Source organism: Hyperoodon ampullatus (genome assembly GCF_949752795.1).
Source record: "Hyperoodon ampullatus genome assembly, chromosome: 2".
In the NCBI taxonomy this organism is placed as follows: Eukaryota; Metazoa; Chordata; class Mammalia; order Artiodactyla; family Ziphiidae; genus Hyperoodon; species Hyperoodon ampullatus.
The window spans coordinates 113088918-113115271 of record NC_136915.1 but is presented as its reverse complement, the minus strand read 5'-3'; the positions used below and the strand labels follow the sequence as shown (position 1 = coordinate 113115271).

General features: G+C 47.0%; 1 protein-coding gene across 1 annotated transcript in view; it reads right to left on the bottom strand.

Annotated features, from left to right (window-relative positions):
• Window positions 1-24423, bottom strand: part of INTS3 (integrator complex subunit 3) — a gene marked incomplete at its 5' end in the record, with an annotated part of 38886 nt that extends 14463 nt beyond the window's left edge. Inside the window, 10 exon segments of the mRNA XM_079698322.1 lie at window positions 595-786; window positions 1962-2059; window positions 3344-3473; window positions 4566-4710; window positions 7061-7127; window positions 8481-8565; window positions 8759-8872; window positions 15265-15348; window positions 16325-16408; window positions 24265-24423. Of these exon segments, the coding sequence (XP_079554448.1) occupies window positions 595-786; window positions 1962-2059; window positions 3344-3473; window positions 4566-4710; window positions 7061-7127; window positions 8481-8565; window positions 8759-8872; window positions 15265-15348; window positions 16325-16408; window positions 24265-24423 (1158 nt within the window).
• Between the last annotated feature and the right edge of the window lie 1931 nt (window positions 24424-26354).

Sequence of the window (26354 nt, the reverse complement as noted above, 5' to 3'; positions counted from 1 at the left end):
GGCATAGCTTGTTGTTATATCTGAATCAGCACATTCCAAGGACCCAGTCAGACGGGGGAGGGGGAACTCTGTCAGAAGAGGTCAGAGGGCAGCTAGATGCCAGAGAACAAGTTTCCCACCCCGGGCACAGGGAGGAAACGCTGGGAAGGAAATGGCTCCACTGCGGATTCACTATGTTTGGAGAAGGGAAGTATCCAGAGCTGATGCCAAAAGGCATGGAAGTGAGGGTCTAAGGAACACAAAACCTGAATCTGAGTCAGGAACAATTCAGAGGAATAATCACATGTGGTTTCTGGAAGCTGATAGGAAAGACAGGGATGCCTCAGAAACCCAGACTTGGAGATTGGCAGTAAAGGTGTAGATCAACCTGTTCAACCCTATACCCACATGGGAAATAAAAAGTGTAAGTAAACTTCTAGAGACACTAAGGGAGGCGGGGCAGAGGCTGAGACACTCAGGAGGAAGAGAGCGAAAGAAGGGTCCTTAGCGGTCGGGTGGCCCAGAGGGTCAGGAAGAAGCATGGAAGTGTGAGACACAAGGGAAAGAGGGGACCTTCACCACCCAACAGCCTCCACCCCATGCCCAGCCCCTCACCGTGCATGTTGTCAGAAGCCAGCCAATGATGGCCCACCGGGGCAAGATATCTGAACTCAGCACTTCATTAGAAGGGTGGACAACCCCACAGATGTAGCGAATGAGGTCACAGCGCAGAGACTGACTGTCTGGGGTTGACAGGTACTGGCGCTGGAACCAATCCTGGTATCGCTTTTGTTGACCAAACCGCACCTGGGGGAAGGGGACGTTAGAAAGAAAAACTGGGAAGGGAGGGTGGGGTCTCTGGACAGAGGGAAATGAGCACCATTCAACTCTAGGCTTGACCTAGACCTCAGTTTCTTCCCACAACTTATTCATTAATTCGTATTGTCTCTCAAGTCTCCCTGCCTTTGGGAAGACATCCTGATTTAAATCTTCCTTGATTTAAAAAAAAAATGTTGTCTCCGCAGCACTGACTGAAAGCTTCCTGAGGCTGAATGACCTAACAGGATCATTATCCAAAGCATACAGACTCTCCAAACCTTCTTGCATCAAGTCCTTCCCCTAAACAGACTCTAAGTGGATACAAATAGCAACCCTAAGGGGAAAGATCTAGATTTCCTCTTCTATTCCCAATTCAACCAAAATAGAGAGCAGAAAGGTTAAAAAAAAAAGCAAAAAAACACTAAACCAATACCGTCCAATAGAACTTTCTGCAATACAACTTTCTAGATGGTGGCTGTTGAGCACTTAAAATGTAGCTACTCCAACTGAGGTATTGAATTTTAAATTAATTTTAACTCATTTAAGTTGCAACATGTGGCTAGTGGCTACCACATGCGACAGCCCAGATCTAGACAGTTCTCCTGTATGACTTGGGAAACTGTAAGTTGGCTAGAGCAGTGGTTCCCTAACACCAGACTGGCTGCAGAGGGACTGCTGCCTGGAAAGTCTGTTACAAATACAGATTCCACAAGTAGATTCTCTGGGAGAGTAAGACCCAGGAAGATGTATTTTTAACACGCTCCTCAAGCAATGCTGCCATAATTCAGCCATGTTTGGAAACCAAAAGCCCGTAGCTCTTTTCCTGAGAGGTCATGGTTCACCCAGAGGAACCGTGAGTTTAATTTCCCAGAATGAGCACTCTCACTCTACCCTTTTATATAGCACATTTCACACTTGTTAATTACATTATTTGTATACAAGTATTGGTTTAATGACTGCTTTAGGTAGACGGAAAGCTTCACAAGAACTGGAATTGTACGCCTTGCTCAACACTGTATCCCCAGTTCTTAGCTCCATGCCCAATCACACACTTGACCACCCCTCCACCCGGCAGTAACCAATGGTAAGACATCTACAGGCTGAAGGAAGAACCCTAAGCCAGCACCTGCAGCTTCTCTTCCTGCTGCAGTAGGTTAGCTTACCCGGGATGTCATGAAGAGGAGCTTAGTCTCCATGTCTGGGGTTAAACGACATGCTAGGAATTTTCGAGATGTTCTTGACTGAAGAAGCTGTAGGATACCTGAACCAAGGGTGCAAGGGAAGAGAAAAGAGAAGACTGAGGACCAGAAGGGATAGAAAGCAGGTGGGCAACCTGAGCCAGGTACTGATGGCCAGTGGTCTTGCTCATAGGGAAATTCTAAGACATGACCAAGAGGTCGAGCACAGGTATAAGTTGGGGTTCTAACCAGCACCTGAATGATCTGCTCCAACCAACCACCATCCCCAGGACCAAGATATATTCATTCTTTTCTTCTACTGGCCATCCAGAGCCCCCTACTCACTTCACTCCAGGTGGCAACATGTGGGAAAGTTAGGAAAAAATATGGGGAGCCCTAGCCTCTCTTCCTGCTCCTGACGGTCCCATCACTGGGTCCTGGGATCAATGTGGGTTGTGGCATAAGCATGAGCTCTGGAGTCAGACAGACCTGGATCCAAATCCTGCCTCTGACACTTACTAGCTGTGTGGCCTTGGGCAAATTACTTAATCTCCTTGAACCTCATTTTCTTTACCTGTAAACATGGAAAGTAAAATATCCACCTTACAGGGGTGTCCTGAGGATTAAACGAGTTAACATACATGAGCCTAGCACACAGCAGGCACTCAAAACAACTCAATACATGTTCAATATAAGAGCAGTACAACATAAGGTAAAACCAGGGCTTTCTTTTCCTTTCCTGACTACTGCACTAATGTTATGTGTGCACATGTACGCGCACACACGTGCGTGCTGGACGCGGGGTGGGGAGCAAAGCTGCACAGTCACTGTTTAGACCATGAGGACCCTGGGAAGGGGAAGGGAAATGTAAAGGGCCTTGCTGGCAGAGGCACACAGAGACTCTTTTCCTCCCCCAAAGAGGATTTTGGCCAAGCTGGAGCCTTGGAATTCAGAGGCATGACTGCTCCTGGGGAGGAGTCTTCGCTTACAGGACAAATTCCAGCCCCTCTGCTGACTCAGTCTCGCAAGCTGACCTCTGACACCCCTGACAGACTCAGTGAAGCTGGAAACTGGTCATCAGCTCCCCTCTTGAGCCAAAGAGCTGCCGGGACAGGAGGAGGAGGATCACAGTTCTCTGTCTCACTTTCTCTTCTTAAATGACAGCTGGAGCCTGCCAAGTAAGGGCTGTCTGGGAGGGAAGCACCTGAACTGTTCTGTGTGCCCTGCCGTTCCTACACCCAGCTGTGCTTGGCAGAGACTGCCCAGTCCCAAGCTTCCTCAGTCTGACTGCCAACACTCTCCTATCCACCAACCTCTGCCCTCTTGACGCCACCTCTCAAGGACAGGCTGCCCCAACCCTTGCTCACCTGTGAACTGAGGACTCAAGGCCTGAGGGTTATGGATAATATCTTTCCAAAGCAGTTCAAATTCTGGTATCCTGGCAACATTCTGAAGTAGTCTTACGAGGTCTCGGCCAATCATCAAACATTCCATGAACTAGATGGGGTGGATAGCAGGAAACAGGAAAGAGAATAGAAACATGGATTGTTTACCTGTTGCAGGGAGGAAGGAACAACATGTTCTAGGCAGGGGAGGAAAGAGGGTCGAAGGGGTTATACGATTTTTCCTGGAACCAAGGGTTGGCTCCAAGCTGTTCAGGGGAAGACAGCTGAAGTGGGGGACTGATATCAAGGATGAGAGGTTACTGGAAACTGCGGAAGCCCTGCTGCTTTTCACATTAATCCGTTGCCCTGTCCTCCGAGAATTGTTTCACTCCAGGTCAAGGGATACTAAGACTCAAAAAGGCTAGGGTAGGGCTGGCAAGTTGAACCCCAGACATCTTACCCCAGAACTTGCTTGGTCCAACAGAACATTCTATGGTAATGGAAATGATTTCTATCTTTGCTGTCCAAAAGGATACCCATTAGCCACAGGTGGCTAATAAGCACTTAAAATGTGGCTAATTCACCTAAGGAACTGAATTTAAAATTTTTATCTAATTTCAATTAATTTTTTTTTTTAGGCCACACTGTGTGGCATGCGGGATCTTAGTTCCCTGACCAGGGATTGAACTACACCCCCTGCATTGGGAGAACAGAGTCTTAACCCCTGGACCGCCAGAGAAGGCCCTAATTTCAATTCATTTTAACTTATATTGCCACATGTGGCTAGCGGCCACTGCATTAGACAGCTTAACTCTAGCATCTGTCTCCCTTGGGAGATCTTGCAGTGGACAATACACAATCCCACGTGATCATGGCAATTACCCAGGTGGGTAGGTGGGGGAGACAACCTAACAGTGGGAACACAAGACAGCTTCTGTCTGTGGTGTGCTGTGCAACAGTGTTCATGAAGCTGACCAGGAAAACCCCTTGGATGCCAGTGTAACCGGCAGCATTCTAGGAACCAGGGCTACTCCACACTCATTTCTCCATCCTTCTATCCTCATCTGTCTTAGAGTGATGAAAAAACAACCAACCTTGAACCACCTCCATCTCTCCAACACATCTCTGGCCCCAGGTCACCACACAGGACAGAAAGAGGTGTCCCATCCTGGGTTTCACTTCCCCACACTGTTTTTGTCCTCACCCGTTCCCGAAGCAGTGAGATGCAGAAGTCCACCTCCTTCTGCCGCAGGGCCTGCAGCTGGGCGGTCCCATGGTGGTCCACGATGAGGCGGAGGTATGTGTAAACAGCCATGGCAATGAGGATGCTGCTCTTCAATACCCATTCCCTGCAGGGAGGGAAGACACTGGCATCTGTACTCCGTCTAGACCCTCCCAATTCATCCCCACACTTGGCTCCAGTGCCTCACAGATGTCTGATGATTAGCACTGGAATTAAGTTTTTGGTTCCTTAATTGCCCGCTCCTGCTGTCGTTATCTATCTTGGACTATTAACTGGCTAAGGTAGGGACAACTGCCTCCCACTCTACCAAGTGCCCAATACCAAGTGCCCAATAAAGGTAAGTGCTAAATAAAAGCAATCTCTCTTTACCACGTAAGAACTTAGCTTCCAATAGAATAATTTTGTTTGTTGACTCTGTCACTCAAACATTAACTGAGTGCCTATCATGTGCCAAGCACTGTCGAGGTACAAGGGACAGAGATAAGCCAGAGCTTCTGCCTGGCTCAGACTACGAAGAAAAAGGTTTGGAAGTGTCCCTCAGTCAGTGGTTTGTAAAGTGTGGCCCAAGGACCTCTGGGGATTACCAAGACCCTTTCAGGACCCTGGAGATTTCAGAACACACTGTGTCAGCTTGTCATTAGCAGCCCACCACGTCACAAACCTTCCCCTGGCTTGCTCTCTGGCCACTGATCCCACTCCCAGTCAATGAGTCACCTGCCTTAAATCATAACCTGAAAAGAAGAACAAGATTTTGGATAGCAAACCTATTTTCCTGGGAGTTTTAGACATTCCCTGAGGAAAGGGGGGAATGAAAGAATTGTGCGTTCCCTGCTGCTTGAAAAGGGGTGTTAAGACACAGTGGGGAGATTCCAAAGACTCCAATGCTGGCTCAAAGCACCAAAACTGGGGAGCTGTCTCCCCCAAGCAAGTAGTTTGTAAGGGCTTTGGCACCCCTGCTGGAAGGCAGGAAACCAGAGGAAGAAGACAGGGAGTTTAATTAACCCAACCAGGCAACATCCTGATTCCAGAAAAGTGCTCAAGCCACCTAATTAAGAGACTCGGCCTTTTCCTTTCACAGAATGAAAGCAGCAGCCAAGGACACAGGGATGGGTCTCCCACCTGCACCAGCTATCTTTTGATTCCACAGCCCTAGAAACACTTGGGAAGGAGTGACAGGGAAGGTGTGGAAGAGGACAGTTTTAAACTTCTAGGGACTCACTTACATCAAAGGATGTGAGATTTTTGGAGGGCAGGAGAAAAGGTAGGGCAGTTATCTGACACCTGTACACTAAGACTGCACTCTAATTGCCCAAATGAGCGGAATTCTGCTTTAAGGTATGGGAACACAAGGTATCTGGCACCAGGGACAAAATGAGAAAAATCACTTTTTAGGAACATTTGCTGGTAGAGGTGATGAATGTATCTGAATCCTGGGATGGGGTAATGAACAGAAAGAGAGATGAAAGTGAAACCCTCTGATCCAGGGCGTTAGGAAGGCACAGCGACCTAAAAGAAGCAGAGACCTGGTAAGAAACCACTAGGATCTCATGTGCTGTGTGCTGGTACCAAAGACGGAAGAAGTGCCGCCAGCCGCACCTGCAGCTGCGCATCCAGGCCCAGGGCACTAGGTGGCACTGCTCGGCAGACCGGGCACAGCTTTCAAGCTCCGGCAGAGCACAGAACACAGCCGCCTCTTTCACAAGTGTGAATAAGGGAGGAGGTCCATTCTTCTAAACCATCGGAAATATGGAGGCTATCAGCCCTCTCAATCACGTGACTACTCTGGTGTCCTCTCCCAGAAATAGACTCTGAAATCAAGCAACAGGAAGATTGAGGCCACAGGACTCAGAGGTAGGCCTCACCCCCAAACAAGTTCATATATGGAACAGCCCTCATATTTTCTGGTCCTTTACTTTGATGGGGAAGGGAAAGAATCAGCTGGAAAGCCCAACATGCCCCCTCATGCCCTCTGTACCACTGGTCTCAGTGACCTCCTCACTCCCACCACCGCCTGTGCCACTTCAACAAAAGGGGGGGGCATGGGCAGGATGGATAGTCTTGGAAGGGAGAAAAGGGGTACCTGCCAGGCCTGGGTGGCTGGCTGGCTCGACTCTGCTGAGCTCATTCTCCCCCACCTCCCCGCCAAAGATAAACATTCCATGGAGGTCTGGATCAAAAATAAACCCTTATCAGATGAAATGAGTTTTTCCTGGGCTCCGAGAGATTTCAGCAAAGACCTTCTTTCCCACTGCTTCATCCCTGGGCCATACCATGGAATTAATTCCTTCACTTGCCACCAATACACTGGTCTCTCCCTCCCCCACCTCATCCCCTCTAACCTAAGGTGTTCTTGGGCCACTAACAGTCTTCACACAACCCTTGCATCCCCAGTTCCCACACTCACACCCACTGAGGCCATATCTGGCTCCTGCCCCACCCTTCACGATAGACTCTACCTCTGCTCCATCAGGATATCCAGAACACTCTCTGCCAACCAGATATTTTTTGCCGTAACATCCCCACCTGATCAAAGGGGGAGAAAAGAGAGAATCAGAATGGCTCTGATTAGTGACTCAACTAATCCAGTACACTTCTTAACCATCCTACTGGTCCATCCCTAACTGTTATCCCATCACTGATGTTCTGAGTGCTGGAAAGACTGTCTTCTGTTCTGTCACACTTTAAAGTTTCCCCCTTTGACTCCAGAGAGAAGGGAAGGGAAGGTGTGGGATTTTTCCAGAAACCAGAACTGCTACTTTTCCATAGACAGGGGGGTGGAATGGGAATACTTTGACCCCTGAAAGGGAATGTCTGGGAAGGAGATATGAAAAGCCCATGCTTGGAAAGAAAGGATGGTATTTCACACAGGGCCTGAGAAGTGCAGGTGGCTAGCAAGAGCTGCAGTCCAGCCAGTGGATGTCCCAAATCCTGTGTCAGGCTCATGACAGGCCAAGGGTTTCTTGCCTCCAGGTATCACAGTCTTGAGTGCTTGCTATGAAACTTCCTGGGGCTGAATTAAACATTCAGTAATGCCAGACCAAAGTCTTAGGATGAGAAGTGGGGACTCCCTATTCAGGAGAAGCCAAACAGGGAAGAAAGTACCAGGAGAGTGGATAAAAACAGCCAGCACAACAATGCTATGCCTTGCCCCAGGTCCTAATTTTAAAATTCCATGTTCACAGAGTCACACATCACATAGATTAAGGTTTATACACATCACAACAGGAGCATCGGTGTTGTACAAAATCCTGAAGAGGAAGCAAAGAACCAAGGGGCAATGGTGAGATAGAGAGGCAGGGTCATTTTTAAACAAACACGTGTAATTTGGGGAATAGAAGTAGCAGGGGCAGGCCTCTTGGATATTCAGTGGCTCAGACAGATGTCACTGATGCCAAGAAGATAACAAAACCTAAATGTCAGGGTCTGTTCTGTGACACAGTTCGTCCCTCAAACTGGCCCCAAGTGTTCAGAACATTGAGGTGGAGCCAGAGAAGATGCCTGGGTTTCTGAAAGTACAGTGTGATGAGAACCAATTGTTTTGCCCTTACTTCTCTCCCCATTCCTTCCAGATTCTTCCTGATCCAATATGCCATGAAACCCCAGAGTGAGGACTGGTTACCATAAGCCAACTATTTTATACCAGGCCTCGAGTTTGGCAGGAAGGAAAAGGAGGCAAGACTTATTGCTTCAAAAGGCCCCCAGTAATTTTTCAATTTCTTTCTGCAACATACGTGGCCAGAAGATGCCTGGGTCAAAAGGAAAGAGTCTAAGCAATCCAGGAATCAAGTCCCTCAGGTACTTAATCGTTCTCCATTGCCTGGATTTATGCTCTGGGCTGCTCTCCTTTCTTCTTTACGTTCTTGTCATCCAACTCACCGGCAATCTGCTTCATGAATGTCATGCAAACACCGTCGGCTCCCAGAACCCCACTCTTCACTAGTTCCCGTACCAACCACACCAACTAAAGGAGAGAGGAAAAGACAGATGAAGAGAAAGGCCTGTGAATTTGAGAAAGGGGTTAATCCAATCACATTAGAATTTAGGTGTACAAAGGTAGTGGTATGTTACCCCCGATTCCTCCTTCCCTTCCCCTTAGGAGAGGATCCATTCTGTTACGTCTCTGAGCTGGATCTCTCTTTTCTTTCTGGCCTTACCTGAGTACGGCAGGTATCCTGCAACTTCAAGTACTTCTCCATAAGTATCTGGTTGATTTTATTCAGGACAATATTCATGCCGTCACGACTCACCAGAGCCAAGTCCCGGTAACACTGTGAGAAGTGAGGTTTGTGAGCAGCCAGCAAGCTGAGGACAGGCTCCTGATCCCACTCATTGTGGGCCCCCTGCCCCCTGGCCTCTCCAACGTAAATACCACCAATGTGATATGAGTGGCAATGGAAGACTTTCCACTCTGGAAGGCAGCTATCTTCACCACTATAGCACCAATGCAAAGACTTTCCACCCTAGATGCCATCCTTCCACCCCAAGCCTACCCCTTGCTCTGTCACATAGGGTGGGGAAAGGGGACTGACCTACTCTAATAAGGCAGAAAAGCCTGCTAAGAAAGGCTCCCTGTCCCCTACCTCCCTTCTTAGGAAGCGTCACACTGTTTGATGCCACTAGCTGAGCAAAACCAGGTGGAGGCCATCTGCTTTTCATCTGCCAGTAAAAGGTCACTGTAGAATGGGTTTGCTTGAATAGCTTGGAAAGGATCTCAAAGAGATTTGTAGACTTGTATTGACACAGCCAGATGAAGCAAAAGGCTAGGAGTATTAAGGAAAGAGGCTTCAGAGACCATGACCCTGGAAAGAAAGGGCAGAACCAAACCAAACTTCCTTAGCTAAACACCTTTCTTCTTTTCTCTGGGCTGCCCTTTGCTTCTGCCAAGTATTGAAAAAGGAGGGGTCCTTAAGCACACCCAACTCAGGGGGAGGTGAGGGAAGGCATGCCAATTTCCTCTGAGAGCTCTTGTTTCTCTTCCCGCTAGAGCTTTTCTCACCCTGTCTCTCTAAAGAGACCAGACTCCTGGAGGACCATCTTAGGGGACCTCATTAGCAATCTCCTTAGCCGGCTGAGTTCTATGCTGTCTGGGTCTCAGCACAAAGGGTAAAATTTAGATAGGCAGTATCCCACCACCTCAGAAGGCCAGTAGCAAGGACAGCATCAACAATAATAGCAATTATAATAGGGAACATGCATTGGCGTTGTGCACAAACTTTATATTCTCTTTATTGCATTTGAATCACATAATCACCCTATTTATTAACATCTCTGTTTTTACAGATGAGGAAACAGGCACAGAGAGGTTAAAGTGATTTGCCCCAGGTCACATGAGAGATAAAAGGAAGATTCAAGTCCCAGCACTGCAACTCTACACTCCATGCTCTTAACCACCCCATACCACCGTCAGAAATAACTAAAAGGAAACGAGGCTGCTGGGGATGTAGGTAAGCATTTAGAGTGGCTTTGTGACTACTACATTTCTAAACTCGTTCATCCTAAGCATTCAAAAGAGAAGTGCTGATACTCCTCAAGACCCCTGCTCCCTGGCCTTGGTGTGTCTAGGGACTCCTAAGAGATTAGCTATTGCTACTTCCACTTCCTCTATTGTCCTTAAGTCAAAACAATCTATCTGATAAAAATATGAACACTTAGAGATTCCCCCATGTGCCATAAACTTTTCATATCCAAAGGAGAATTTGCTTATCCTCTGAATGCATCTGAAGAGGGAGGGCTGGGAGATCAAAAGTACAAGCAAGGGAACAAGAAAGAGATAAGAGAACCCAGTGACCTACTGCCAACCCCCTGGTCAGTAAATGTGGTTCAGCCCTGGAGCCTCCCCTGGAGGAGTGAGTCACAGCATGGGCAGAGGACTGAGGGAAGCAGAGGCAGAAGGGAAACCTATGTCAGGCCAAAGATAGAGACACTACTAATTAGTAGTGGAGGAGCAGAGAGGAGAACAGAGAGGAGCGCTGTCTGTTCAAAACAAAAGCAGAAATCCCAGAAATGCAGAAGAGACCCAGGACAGGGAAGGAGGACAGCCCCTCAGGAGACATAGGGTCAGATGAAGCAAGCAGATTCTGTCTGCCTAATTCCGTGCTCCATCTGGGACCTTATCAACCACAACTGCTGGTAACACATGGCAGCTGGGTACCAGGAGTATCATATTCCTGATGCTGCAGTTGTCTCTCCAAACTCTGTGCCAGTTTGCTGCCTGGCTTGGAAGATAAGTAGGTGGGGAAAACAACTCAGTGGGAAACAGAGGGTCTCAAAAGAAAGGAGAGTTGACAGAATGGTGCTGAGGTAGCCTATCTGTCCTGTGTTGGCAGTAGTGATATTCCAGCCTAGGCCCTCATAGCCCCCAGCTTTCTTTCTGGAGCTGCCTGCTGAGAGAAGCACCTGAACCAAGAACTGCCAGGGCATGGACTTGACCTTTAATGAAGAGGGAACTTGGCATCGATGTTAAATCCTTTCCTATCACCTGTATCTACTGACTGCGAGAGGCTGCACAGAAGCTAAGGCCTCCAACTTAGCCTCCCACCACACTGCAGTCCCCCAGCCAGGCTGCTACCAGCTATTCAGTTCAGACATCAAATAGGAAATAAACTCAAAGAATATAAACACAAGAGCTGCCAACGCAAGTTAAGAAGGTAGAACTGGAACAAGATCCATGCCATGCATGTTCCACTCTCCACCAATACCTGACTGCTCTCTCCTTAACTAAGTTCTCGTGTTTAGCTCCACCTACTAAGAAGTCCCAGAGAGCTGGTCCTAACTCTCTGAACCTGCCTGCCAGCACTGACAGTGGCTGCTCAGCTCATGCCTTCCCAGAGCAGGTTTCTGATGTGTTCAAGACTCAGTTTCCACTACCACCTTCTCCAGCATCCCCACCTCCCACCTCTCAGCCCATGGAGATGTAGGAACAGCAGAATCTCCAACCCACCCTGAGGTTTCTGTTCCAGTGACAGAATTAACTCCAAATAAACCCTTAGGAAACACTCTCCTGTTTTAAGCTGAAGCCTAAAACAGTGCATTAGGAACAGTCCTCATCAGTAACTCCTACCTGAAACTTCTGCAGTACAGAAAGTATTTTGTAAGATAATCACCCTTTTAGGGAGAAGGATTAAAGCAGTAAGAGGTCACAGATTCTTCCACCATACTCTGACCTGGCTCAAGGCCTCTGAATGAGTCACTACCTGATAGTTCCTCACTTGCCTAAAACTGACTGTATCTTCCTAATTCCCGTCTCCACCCCCTTTGTCTGAAAAGGTCTGACCTGGGGGCCTGCCAGCCTAGGAGGCTCCCAGGTAGGGGATGTACTTGGAAACCTCCAGCATGTGCACATAATCCTGGTGCAGCTATCAACCAACTATGAGATCCAAGGTGAGGGCCTGGGGCCACCCTCATGGGGCTGTCATAGAGCAAAAAGAAGACAAGGTACTCTAGTCCCTTGTCATGTCTGGATGGCCAAACTCATGACATAATAAGCATTTATAACACACAGCCCTGTGGCCTCTCACTGCCAGGTCAGGCAAAGAGCTAGAAATACCACAGGGCCCTGCCCCCTTCACTGAAGTTTACTGATGTACCCTAGCTGATTCAGATCTCACCCGAAACACAAATAAAACCAGCAGGCAAGATGAATTTGCACTGAGATGACTAAATAAGATTTTAATTGTATGTATAAAAACCCACGTGAGAGAAAACTAAACCTTAACCCCAACCTTTCACTGCCATCTTTGCCAACACTTTCTTTAAAATAGAGGGGCTGGGCTCGATCACATTACTGGTTAACAACACCAGATTGGAGACATTCATTTGTCTTCAAGGATCTCGATGATAAATTCAGTATGAAAATGAAATGCTAAATTTTTTTAAAGATGTTTTTGATGTGAACCATTTTTTTTTTTTTTTTTTTTTGTGGTACGCGGGCCTCTCACTGTTGTGGCCTCTCCCGTTGCGGAGCACAGGCTCCGGATGCGCAGGCTCAGCAGCCATGGCTCACGGGCCCAGCCGCTCCGCGGCATATGGGATCCTCCCAGACCGGGGCACGAACCCGTATCCCCTGCATCGGCAGGCGGACTCTCAACCACTGCGCCACCAGGGAGGCCCGATGTGAACCATTTTTAAAGTCTTTATTGAATTTGTTACAATATTGCTTCCGCAAGGCATGAGGGATCTCCGCTCCCCGACCAGGGATCGAACCTGCACCCCCTGCATTGGAAGGCGAAGTCTTAACCACTGAACCACCAGGGAAGTCCCTGAAATGCCAATTTAACTCAACAATGTCCCAGCCCAGAAATGGCCTGGGAAACCAAGGGCATCGGTTCCCAAGGCCATTCACCAACTTGTGAATACTTGCTGCCCTACCACCCACCCTCACCCCAGATCCTGCTCCAGTTGGCATCAGGAGTACAAATACATCAGGTTGCCACGCCCATAAGTCCTTCCCCTGAGGTTAATTCAAACAGCTAGGCCAGGGGATCAGGGGCATACGTTCTTGTTCCTGGGAATGATTTTCCCTTGGTTTTCCTTGAACAAAGGACAATGTGTCTGACCTCCAGGTTTCTTACAGGTACACTGGGAGTGGTTTGGGGGAAGAGAACAAAGCCACCAGTTTCACATGGCTTTTTGAGAGGATTAAATGAAATGTGTCTGGGACTTCCCTGGTGGTCCAGTGATAAAGAATCCACCTTCCAGGAGGGAAAGGGAAGCTGGGGCAAAGTGAGAGAGTAGTACTGACATATATACACTACCAAATGTAAAATGGATGGCTAGTGGGAAGCTGCTGCATATTACAGGGAGATCAGCTCGATGCTTTGCGACAACCTAGAGGGTGGGATAGGGAGGGTGGGAGGGAGCGCAAGAGGTAGGGGATATGGGGATATATGTATACATATAGCTGATTCACTTTGTTCTGCAGCAGAAAGTAACACAACATTGTAAAGCAATTATACTCCAATAAAGATATTAAAAAAAAAAAAAAAGAATCCGCCTTCCAATGCAGGGGACGCAGGTTCAATCCCTGGTCAGGGAGCTAAGATCCCACATGCCGCAGGGCAACTAAGCCTGCACGCCACAACTACTGAGCTGGAGCGCCTCAACTAGAGAAGAGAAAACCCTCTGGACCCACACTCTAGTGCTACATGCTACAACTAGAGAGAAGCCCGCGCACCACAATGAAGATCCCGTGTGCCGCAACGAAGACCAGACACAGCCAAGAAAAAACAAATAAATAAATGAAATGTGTCTGGATACAGCCGAACACAATGCTGGACACAGAGCATGTCTGTTTCCTTCCACACTCCTTTTGTTCAAGGAAGGGGCAAGGAGAACAGTGAATTCCCCCCTCTCCAAGCTCCTCTATGTCGGTGTCATGCAGTTAATGCCAGATACCAGACATATGTTTCTAAACCATCATGCAAGACTCAAGGACAAAGAAAGTGGAAATCTAGAGAGGCAAAAGACAGGATTTTGCTCCTTTCTTATAGAAAGAATGGAATCCAAAGAGATCATCCTGCTCAGTCCCTCGCCTCAGGAAGGACTTCTCTTAAACCATTCCACATAAAGGAGACTCTTCTATTTGTGAAGAACCCCAGACTAATTTTCATACGGTATTCCTCAGAAGTCTGACTCCAGTGTACTCTTTTTTTTTTTGCGGTACGCGGGCCTCTCACTGTTGTGGCCTCTCCTGTTGCGGAGCACAGGCTCCGGACGCGCAGGCTCAGCGACCATGGCTCACGGGCCCAGCCGCTCCGCGGCATGTGGGATCTTCCCGGACCGGGGCACAAACCCGTGTCCCCTGCATCGGCAGGCGGACTCTCAACCACTGCGCCACCAGGGAAGCCCTCCAGTGTACTCTTAATCACTACCTTATTACTGCCTCACCTAACATTAAGCTGTCTTACTTATTTATTTATTTACTTATTTATCTACCTATCTATCTATTTATCTATTGGCTGCCCTGTGTGGCTTTCAGGAACCTGGGCCACAGCAGTGAAAGTCCAGAATCCTAAGCACTAGGCCACCAGGGAACTCCCAAGCTGTCTAATTTAAATCCTACTTGCTGCAATGTTAAACCTGGTTTCTGTCCACCTGCACTGATAAAACCTGCAAACTACAAGTCATGCTCTTCTGGATAAGAGCTCTCAACAGACTTGCTTATATTTGTGCTCTTCTCTGGATTAAATCCCAACTCTTTTAGCCTTGACTCATAAATCTACACTTATTTTTTTAAAGTCTTTATTGAATTTGTTACAATATTGCTTCTGTTTTATGTTTTGGTTTTTTGGCTGCCAGGCATGTGGGATCTCAGCTCCCCGCCCAGGGATCCAACCCACACCCCCTGCATTGGAAGGTGCAGTCTCAATCACTGGACCGCCTGGGAAGCCCCTAAGTCTACAATTTAAAACTCTTTAAATGCTTTTTCACTCTCACAACTGCCTTTTCTTGCCTTTTAGCTCCAGAATCTGGAAAAAGAGAAAGGACTTTAGTCAGAGTGACCAATTTACTGAGTGAAAAGGGAGTTGCAACTATATTTGGAGAACAAGATGATCTAGCCCTGGTCAAAGGGTGTGGTACTATTCCAGTTAAATCATAAGTTCTACCATATTCTCAGATCATATCTGAGAAGGGAGTGTGGGTCCAGAGAAGGGAGTCTTACCTTCTGGGCTTGGGCAGGTTCGGTGAGGACAAGCGTGAAGAGGCCCAGGCAGATTTCCTCGTGCTGGGGGGGGCCTTTGCATACCTGGGATATGAGGAAAGAAAAAACTAGCTGTCACTCACAGGAGGGAAGTTCTTGAGCACAGTTGCTCCCAGAAAATTTGGGACTCTTGAGTGACCTGCAAAGGAGAATCATCGACTCTTAAATCTGATGATCTCCTTCTCCTAAAAGTGATGGGGCATCTGTTTTAGGAGAGAGGTGGAGGGAAAGGATGGACCCATACTGCTTTCTCCAAGGCTTGATGAAGGATAGAGGCAGAAAATAAAGAGGGTTTAAAATGAGAACAAAACAAAACAAAACCCTACTCCACACCTTTACCAGACCTTAACAGCCTTTAGTAGAAAGCGAGCTGCTAAGAGTCATTCATGGATTAACAAGTGCACCTACCAAGTCAAGACCTTGGGCAAATCATTGAACCTCTGATATTTGTAAGGTGAAGACATAATAAGAATAATTACTACTAATAAGTAAGGAATATTTACTGAACATTCACTATGTGCCAGAAACTACTCTAAATCCTTTACATGTATTACTTTGAATCCTTTCAACCTCACAGACTGATTAAGAAATGTAAAAGATCAAATATGTGAGAATGATTTACAAAGAAAAAAGCCACCACAGAACTATGAGTTATTTTTTAAAGTTGTTATTCAAAGACACCTAAGGCTCCAACAGATGGGATTCCCACATTAAGAAAGAAAGAGAGGAGAGGGGGGTGGTGGTGGGATGAACTGGGAGATTGGGACTGACATATATACACTAATATGTATAAATAGATAACTAATAAGAACCTGCCGTATAAAAAATAAATAAATAAAAGAAAGAAAGAGAGGAGTTGGGAAGCCTCGTTCAGGAAACCAAGACCTTAACTTCAACCCCCTAGTTCTTAACCACTGAAGTCTTTCCATCTTTCTTTTTTTTTTTTTCTTTCCATCTTTTTGTTCATGTCTTTAAGCTTTCAAAGAAGCAGAAATGGGTACGGGGAGAGTATTATACTCACGTAGGCATTGAGGGCGTCATTGGCTTCTCTCTCTGAGACACCAGTAGTCATTGATGTCACAATGCTCATACATCTTTCCAACCTCTGTGAAGGGGTGAGAAAAAATTCAGAGTGCTCCATACCACCACCTGTGATGTATTTCTGGCCCCCAATAAAGCTTTTAAAAATTTAAATCTCATCACGTCTCTAGACCTAACTACCAGTTTACAAGTCAAGTCACCATGAGGATATCATCAGCCAAGTCCAGAATGTATAAATCATGACAGGCTTCCTGATTTCTTTAACATTTAAATTGCAAAGAAAAAAGCAGGGAGGGAGAACCCCATGTATTAAAAGAAGTTTAAGGGAATTCCCTGGCAGTCCAGTGGTTAGGATTCTGTGCTTTCACTGCCGGGGCCTGGGTTCGATCCCTGGTAGGGAAACTAAGATCCCACAAACCACAAGGCGTGGCCAAAAAAAAAAGGCTTAAGATTTCAACCCCTTGAATAAAATAAGAATCCATGAGTCCATGCTGATAGACAGAGATGTACATACATGATAAATAAAGAAGGGAAAGCTCTTCCTTACAGTGGAATGCCAACTAAAAATGCAGAAGGAATGACAGGAATAATAATTGATTCAGGCAAATATCATCAATGAATGCTAAAACCAGAGGCAAAACTTTCACAAGAGAATATTTACATAGGTTCAAAATACTAATTACAAAGAGAAAATAACTGTAGGAAATCCTGAAGGATACCACCTTAACCAAGTTATCAGAGTTAATATCCCAAATAACAAGACAAACTGACAGCTGACATACGCACCTCTGATATGGTGCACTGAAAAGGCTAAACATCACTTCTATGGTTTTCTTGCCCCAAATGAATAATCTCAGTCTAATCATGAAGAAATTTTGACAACCCAAATTGAGAGAGATTTATAAAATAACTGGCCTGTCAAAGTGTTTAAGGTGAAGGACAGAGATAGGACTGAGAATTAAAGAGATAGTACACCTAAATGCAATGTGTGATCCTGGACTGCTATAATGGACATTATTGGGACAACTGGTAAAATATGAATACGTACTATAAGAGTAACGTATCGGGCTTCCCTGGTGGCGCAGTGGTTGAGAGTCCGCCTGCCGATGCAGGGGACACGGGTTCGTGCCCCGGTCCGGGAAGATCCCACATGCCGCGGAGCGGCTGGGCCCATGAGCCACGGCCACTGAGCCTGCGCGTCCGGAGCCTGTGCTCCGCAACGGGAGAGGCCACAACAGTGAGAGGCCCGCGTACCGCAAAAAAAAAAAAAAAAAAAAAAAGTTAAAATAATAATATGTAGGGCCTCCCTGGTGGCGCAGTGGTTGAGAGTCCGCCTGCCGATGCAGGGAATACGGGTTCGTGCCCCGGTCTGGGAGGGTCCCATATGCCGCGGAGTGGCTGGGCCCGTGAGCCATGGCCGCTGGGCCTGCGCGTCCGGAGCCTGTGCTCCGCAGCGGGAGAGGCCACAACAGTGAGAGGCCCGCATACCGCAAAAAAAAAAAAAAATAATAATAATAATAATATGTATATAGAGAGATAATGAAAAAGCAAATGCAGCAAATGCTAACAATTGGTGAATCTGGGTGAAGAGTATATGAGAGTTCTATGTCTTACAATTTTTCTCTAAGCTTGAAATTATTTTAAAATAGTTATTAAAAAATTAAAGGGATACATCAACTGAATGCAACAAATGTGTGATCCTTGTTTGATTACTGATCTGAAAAACCAATTATAAAAAGAATTTATGGGAATTCCCTGGTGGTCCAGTGGTTAGGATTCTGCACTTTCACTGTTGTGGGCCCAGGTTCAATCCCTGGTTGGGGAACTAAGATCCCGCAAGCTGTGCCACAGGGGAAAAAAAACAAAAAAACTCAATAAAGCACCTGAGGAACTTAAGGAAAAAACCTTAAAAAAAAAATTTATGAGACAGTCAGTTTGAACAATGAGTATATTATTACATTGAGGAATTATTGTTAATATTTTTAGGTATGATACTGTGGCTATGTTAAAAAGAAAAAAGTCCATCTCTCACAGACATACATATGAAATACCTACAGATGAAATGATACAGCTTGGATTTGCTTCAAAATAATCCAGAGGAGACTAAAGGGAGATAAAACAAGATTGCCATGTACTGATAAGTACTGAAGCAGAGTGATGGCTCCAGGGCAATTATACTCTTCTATTTTTTTATGTTTGAAATGTCCCTCCAAAAAGATAAAAACAAACTTAAAAAAAAATGAGTGTAGGAAAAAAAAGGACTAATGAAGAACAAAAGGCCAAACTAAAACCCTCCTGGGCCTCTAGTCAAACAAAGGTTGGGCGAGCTGCATTAAAGTCCATCCAAGGACTATTCTTAATTACAAAGGCTAACTCTAAGACAGCATGTGCTCAACCTTCTAAGGAAATCTTAAGTCACTGATCCTGTTCCAAAGCATTTAATACTAAACACTGAGGAAATATTGACAAGATGTATCTCATTTAAGTCAGTGAGCCTCTCCATTATTACCACCTAAACTACTTCTTGAGTCTTTTAAAATTTTATATTGAGGATTAACCCCAAAACTGTTTAAGAAAACCAGTTCCCAATTCCCAGTGATAATGATGCTAGCAAAACAGGGACAAAGGCAGACAATTTACCTCCCCCAATCCTAAAGGTCATCACAAAACATCTTGTTGAGAACTACCACGTTGTCAAGAACCGACAAATAAGGGCAACAGGAAAGAGGTCTAGGAATGAAAGACCACCATGTTTCTCCTTTGACCATCATCCTGAGTTTGCCTATGTCCGTCCCTACCTAAGAGCAAAGCAGAACTGAGTGTTAAGACAAGGAGCTCCAATAGCCACAAAAATTCAACCTAAATTAGGCCCAAAGCCACCCAGGTTTGACAACGTCACTACCCAGCATCAGGTCTGACTATCCTCCAAATTAGGTCAGATAAGCGTGCTTAGCCTTAATCAACAGCACCTGCGTACTTGTGTAAAGGAGCTGTGAGATCACAGGAAAGCTGAGCTGTAAATCTCACAACCCACCTCTCCCACAAACTCTGAGATCCATCATTACCTAGCCCAGCTCCTATATGATAGGGGGAGGGAGGAAAAAAACCTCAGGTTGTATTTTCTCTTTTTAAATCTTATCCCCCTCCTCCTAAGATAGTTATCAATGAGTGGAGGACCAGTTCCTCCAGTCATTGCTAAATCCAGGGTGTTCTTGCTGGGAGCTCTGGGAGGCCTTACTTATCCGGCCTGGGTTAACAAACTGTTTCAGAGTGGAGGAAGACGGTGAGCAAGCAGCAGCACAGCATCCTAAAACCCTAGATATTACTTCCTACTAAAAGGAAGAAATCTCTGTTGAATCAACAGAGATGTGAGGGAAGTCAAAAGAGCAGCTGGCTGAGGAGCCAACTGAGAAGCAAGGAAGAGAGGGTCCCTCCACCACTGGCAAGCCTTAGGCTAATCTTAGGTGAGTTACCTAACTTACCAAGACTTATTTAATCCTTTACTTATAATACCCTGATTTTCTCACCTGAAAAATAGAGACAAAGCCTATACCACAAGGTTGCTCTGAGGATTAAACACGATAACATACGTGAAAGCACTTAGCAGGTAGCCTCAGTTGAATTAGACTCTATTCCATCTGTGAAAAAGCTCAGCGATCACACAACTAAGTCCATGAGGACCAGACTGCCCCCAACGCCTCCTGCCACTACTTATAATGGCGTGCCCTCAAAGATCTCTGAAAACAGCCCTCCTGGGCTTCCCTCGTGGTGCAGTGGTTGAGAGTCTGCCTGCCGATGCAGGGGACATGAGTTCGTGCCCCGGTCCGGGAGGATCCCACATGCCACGGAGCGGCGGAGTAGGGATCTCCTACTTTTGCCTTCTATGAGAGAAGAGTAACGGGAGAGGGGAGGAGGCCTGACGGATGGACCCTGCACCAAGGTCCTCACACAAAGCTGGATACACAGCCCTACGGGCTGGCCTAGTTTCTAGCTATGATGTAACACAGAGACCTTGGACTAAACCAGGTTTCTCTACGCCCCTCCTCGATACTCTAAGCTCCACTCAGAGGCCTGAGTTAACTCTATGGGTCACTGCCCAGTCAAGAAATAAAAGTGGCCTCTTGGAACAGTGAGGCCCAGCTAAGGATGTAGAAAGTGGGACAGTCCAGAATTTGGAGGCGTGGATAAAAGCAATGAGGAAAGAAATGTGAGGGTCAGTCCTTCCTAGGCAATAGAAGTATATAAAAGATGCTGCTCTTCCTGAACTACAGAAACTACTTTTCCAGAGATGGGAGAACTAATTACAAATCATTCAGAATGACTGAAGGACCACATCCCCTCAAAGAGGGCTGCAGGAAGCCAGATCCCTACAATCAAGTAGCAGTACCCCTCTCCCCACCAGTCTCCAGGGGCCCGTTGTAAAGATGGAATCACACACGCAGCTGCCAACAATTGCTGGCAGAATGACTCTGTTCAGAATGAGCCCTTCACAACGGCACCTCAGAGAGCTGAGTAAATATTTACCATCTCTAGGAGCTTCTAAAATAATTTTTCTAGTACTAAAATTACCTGACCATGGTTTCCATGACAGCAGCAGTAGATGGAGTGGGGGTGGAAAGCGGGGAGGTCTTCTAGTTTGCAAGTATACACCTGAAGCTGGAGACTGAAGTCTGAGGATTGCTAACCTCTCAGTTTCCCCTCCCTCGGCCAGGTGAACATACAGTTTGTTAAAAACTGTATATTGGGCTTCCCTGGTGGCTCAGTAGTTAAGAATCTGCCTACCAATGCAGGGGACACGGGTTCGAGCCCTGGTCTAGGAAGATCCCACATGCCGCGGAGCAACTAAGCCCGTGCGTCACAACTACTGAGCCTACGCTCTAGAGCCCGCGAGCCACAACTACTGAAGCCCGCACACCCAGAGCCTGTGCTCCACAAGAGAAGCCACTGCAATGAGAAGCCTGCGCACCGCAATGAAGAGTAGCCCCTGCTCGCCGCAACTAGAGAAAGCCTGCATGCAGCAACGAAGACCAACGCAGCTAAAAATAAATTAATTAATTAAAAAGAAAAACTGTATATTAAATACTGCCCCTTTATGGGAAGTCAGTGGCCTTGAGGGACTAAAATCCAAAGGCTTAAGGAAAAGAAGATATGATCTGACCTACAAAATCCCCAAGGACCCACATTAGTAAAGAACTACTAAACGAACTGGGTTCCAAGTATTCTACAACTAAGAGTCACTTTTATGTGAAACGAGGATTTAAGGGGAAAAAAATTAGAGATGACTCAAAGCCCATTCCCTGGAGAATCTTCACAGACTGGACGTGAATTACTTCTTGGAGAAAACCTGGAAGGGACATATCTCTAACCAAATGCAACCCTGAGACTTGTCCATAGCTTAAGAGGAAGTTCTAACTTGTTTGGGCCACAGCTTCTGCTTTTAGCCTGATTTCAGAGTGGACAGGGTCCTTCTCCACAGAGGAGTGACTGGGAGCTTTGAAGGCTTGTGAAACTAGGAGCTACATGTTCTAAACCCCTCCAATCTTTGGCACTATTTTCATCTCATTCCTCAAATCTGGATGGGGGTGGGCAAGAATTCCCCATTCAAAGAGAAGAATAGGGCCAAAGAGAAGAAAGGATGCAACAAATGCTCCCTTGGGTAGAAGAGTCACAGTCCCTGCCTGGGATGCTCTTCACCAGTGCTTCATACTCCAGGCCTCTAAGGGCCTTTCCTCATCACTCCCAGATGTAATGACTCCAGTCTCTTCACTACCCTCGCTGGGTTTTTGTTTTTACCTTTCTTGTGAGTGTATTAACTCAGTCTTTAGATGATAAGCTCTGGAAGGCAGGCCTTGGGTCTTCCTCATTCTATTTTCCTATCAGACTCAGCACAGAGTAAGTATACATCTGGTCAGGAAGCTATTGCCTCTGTGTTCCTGGGCAATAGGTGGGCCTATGCGGGAAAACAACCAAGCCAAAACAAGCTGAGATCAGTCAACACCAGGTTTTGATAACTTCTGTGTGCAGAGATCTGTGTGGAGACCCAGAGGAAGAAACCAGTAAGTCTTGACCTTAGAGACACTCTGGTCTAGTGGGAACCACATACATGGGGTTAAAAGCAGTGGCAAGGCTTGTTGTAAAATTCAAATGCAAAGGACAAAGGGCAAAGAAGGAAAGAGGGGAGGCCTACACATTCTGGGAAACATCTATACCACAAAGGATACCAGGAAAAAAAGGAGACCCTCCCTCCCCCTTCTCTCTGGAAACAGTTGAAAGTTCACTCTCAAGACAGCCCAAAAAAGCAAGAAAATAAATGCTTCCTCTCTTTTGTGGTCCCCTTCTGCCATATCATTTCGCTTACTAGCAAACATATCACTACTCAGAAGAACAGGATGCTGTGGTACAAAGTAGAGCAGGACGACCTTTCCAGCAATCAGGGTGGGGAATAAACAGAGTTTCACCACCCTTGGGGTCTCTTCCCCTCCACCCAACTGGTGTAGGGATCAAAGGTAGTCAATGACTTTCTTGATACAATTCTAGAGTTTCAGTGCTAGATAGAACACAGGGCTCAATAAATACTTTGACAATGACAGTGGCCATTTCTAAAAAAGCAGATAATTTAAATTGCCAGGCAATCCTGGCAAAGTCACTTGTATTTATTTGAGGAATACATTTCTTTTAGAAGTATTGTTTATGTTCCTAATTATATCTACCTTAACTGATAAAAACAACAGCAGAAAACAAACTTTGATTCATCTAAATGCACACAGAATTATGGGGGAGAAGCATGATGGGAAGCCAGCCAGTCTGTGAACAGACACTTGCGATGGGTAATTCACAAAGTTGCTATCCAGCTGCTCCTTGATTCACAAAGCTCATTTTTGCATGTATGTTCCACCATCTTGTATCTGCACCAACATTTTTTTCAAATTTAAACTATGAACTCCACCTATCTGCTTGACCACCCTCTAACATCTGATACAGAGCAGTGACAAAGTTAGAAGCAGGGAAATGGCCAGTGAAGAGCCAGAGCCTAATAATTTACTCATCCTGTCCCTGGATAAACACTAAGTTGATGAATGCATTAGGTCTTACAAACAGTCCAGCAATCATGTCCCACTTCTGGGTCTCATATTCCTAAGTATGTCTTTTCATGTATAGCAGTGGAAAGGGATAAATGATCAACTCTGGATTGTCAGGGACAGGACAAGAGGAACAAGTCGGGGAGCGTCGGGTCAATTATTCAGTAATCTAAAATCCCCATTCAGGCCCACTGCATCGCCTCACCCTACCCTCTTTCTCAGCATCTATGTGTTCTCTCCTTTGTGGGTGTGCTATCTGGTTCTGAAGGAGAGCCCCCTAGGTCCCATTCACCCCGCACCTCACCCCACTACCTAACAAAACACAACTCACTTTTCCTTAAGTCCTCACTCATTCTCAATGCCTGTTAACATCACTGGCAATTGACGGTGTCTACATGAAGCCAATACTATCTAACAGGAGGGTCCACGGTCTACTGCAAGCTCCTATCAGCCCCCCAGACACCTACACACACATACATTACTTCTCAACTCAATGTATGACCTAAGATGAAACAGGGTAAATATTAATAATAGCTGTGGCCTGTAATGGGAAAGGAATGTCAAAAATAAATTCAGTTGATCTGGATGCTGTATCCCTTCCTCATCAACACCGCCCCCCCCCCACCATTTTCACACTAGTGTCTGCTGTTGCTGTTTTGACCTGTCCAGGAAGTTGGCCCACACTTCCTCCTTCACGAGCAGGAAGTCTGTAGCAGTGTTTGTGCTGTCTTAGAAAACACGTGAAGGCCTCCTCCCCCACCCCCACCCCCACCCCGTATTCGCTCCAGTTTCCCTCCTCAACCCCATTTCTTAACTCCCTTCCCCACCCCCCCACACCTACCTCCTCTAACTCATCCTTGGCATCCAAACTGGTTGAAAGTAGCAGCCTCCCCCCTCCTGGGGCTCCTGCTCCCGCTCCTCCTCCACCTCCCGCTGCTCCCGAAGCAGCTGCTGCTGCTGCTGCTGCTGCTGCCGCCCCCTTTCCCTTCTGTAACTCCATGGCTGCAGCCGGGAGACGGGAAAAGGCCAGGGAGTGGATGGATGGAAAGTCCTAGAAAGGGGGAATTGGGGATTGCCAGGGACTGGGGGGCAAGAGGGACAAGTGGGGAGGGGAAGGAAAGGTTCCCTGGCCTCTCCACTCCTCCCTCCTCTCCGAAGGGCCGCTCCTGTGCAGGAGGCAAGGCAGACGGGCCTCCAGTTCCTGCCTCTGGAGTGGCAGTGCTGAGAAAACACCGTTAGCTCTTAAGTATGCTGGGGTAAGGGTCTGCACCCCTACGGGAAGGGTAGGAGAGGCTTCTGTCCCTGAAGAAGTGGAAGAGGAGCCCTTTCTGCCTTCTGACCCTAAGAGAAGCAGAGAAAACCCTAAGTTTCTGCCTCAGGAGGTGGGGGAAAGAGGAGTCCTGCCCCTGAAGCATGGGGTAGGAAACCTTCCTGGCTGGTGCCCCAAGGGTTGGGGAGCGAGGTTCCTTTGGTTCCGGCCCCCAGGAGTGAGGGTGAGGCAGTAAGCGCTATAGGAGGACCAGCTTCTCCCTACACCACACAGACGCGGCCATGGTGGAAGGGCGGGGGGTGGGAAGACCGACGGCGACGGCGGGGTAGAGGGAGGAATCGTGGAGGCCCGCGCCGGAAGTGAGCAGTCGCGGTCCCTGGCCTCCGCCAATAGCGGCTTCCGCGGTGGCGCTGAGTCTCGAAGGAGTATGCCGACGTCGGCCTGCTGGCCTTTTTCCGGGCTGCCAATGGTATTGAGCCGAAGAGAGACCGGACTGATGGACAACCGGTGTGCCCAGTCGCATCCCTCCTTTGCACTCGGGGGGCGGGACGGAACTACTTCCCGGAGGTGGGGCGGCTGTGAGAGATTATCAGGAAGGAGAGAGGCTGCGCCTGTCTGTATCAAAGCGCGTGCGCGGCGCTGGCCTCCACCCTATTTTCCTCCCTTATTCGGAAGCTAGGGTGGGTACGGGAACCCGGCGCTGTTCCTAGGTAGCTTTGGGAAACCCGAAGGCTAGCTATGAATTGATAGTGCATTCACTATCAGTTGGTAGGAAGTGGAGCCCTAACCCTTAAGCAGTCCCAGAGCAAGTGTCATCGGATGGTGTGCAGCCAGCTCCCGGAGCTAAGAGTACGGCACACAAGCCAGTGTATGCGTTCATGCAAATGCAGTTATCAGCTGGACATTGCAAAAAAAAAAAAAAAAAAAGTTCATGGACCCACTTGTGTACTAGAATCGTGCACTGATAGATTAGAATCGTGCATGGATTCATTATTAGAAAGGCTTCTGGAAGCCCTATATTGTCCTCCTGTCTTATCTGTGTTCGTGTCAGCATTTGCCCCCAGAAGCCCAGTGTGGAAGCTTGTTTTTGACATTCATTATTTTCCTCCCGTATTCAGTCGTTAAAGGCTGTTTGATTTTTTTTTCTTAGAAATGTCTCTGGTGGTTTCCCTGGTGGTGCAGTGGTTAAGAATCTGCCTGCCAATGCAGGGGACACGGGTTAGAGCCCTGGTCTGGGAAGACCCCACATCCCGCAGAGCAGCTCAGTGCACCAAAACTACCCAGCCTGCGCTCTAGAGCCCACAAGCCACAACTACTGAACCCCGCATGCCTACAGCCCGTGCTCTGCAACAAGAGAAGCCACCGCAATAAGCCCGCGCACCTCAATGAAGAGTAGCCCCCACTCCACGCAACTAGATAAAGTCCGCACGCAGCAACAAAGACCTAATGCAGCCAAAAATTAAAAAAAAAGAAATATCTCTGGAATTTCTTCCTCTCTAGCCTATATATGTATATATATGGTATATCTTTAGGGGTTACAATGGATTCTAATCCATTCAACATCCTGCCACTTCTCTAATCTTACTAAACTACCCTCTCAGGCACTTTCTAAATTTCCCAAATCCTTAGTAAACCTATCTGACTCATCCCTACCTAATCAA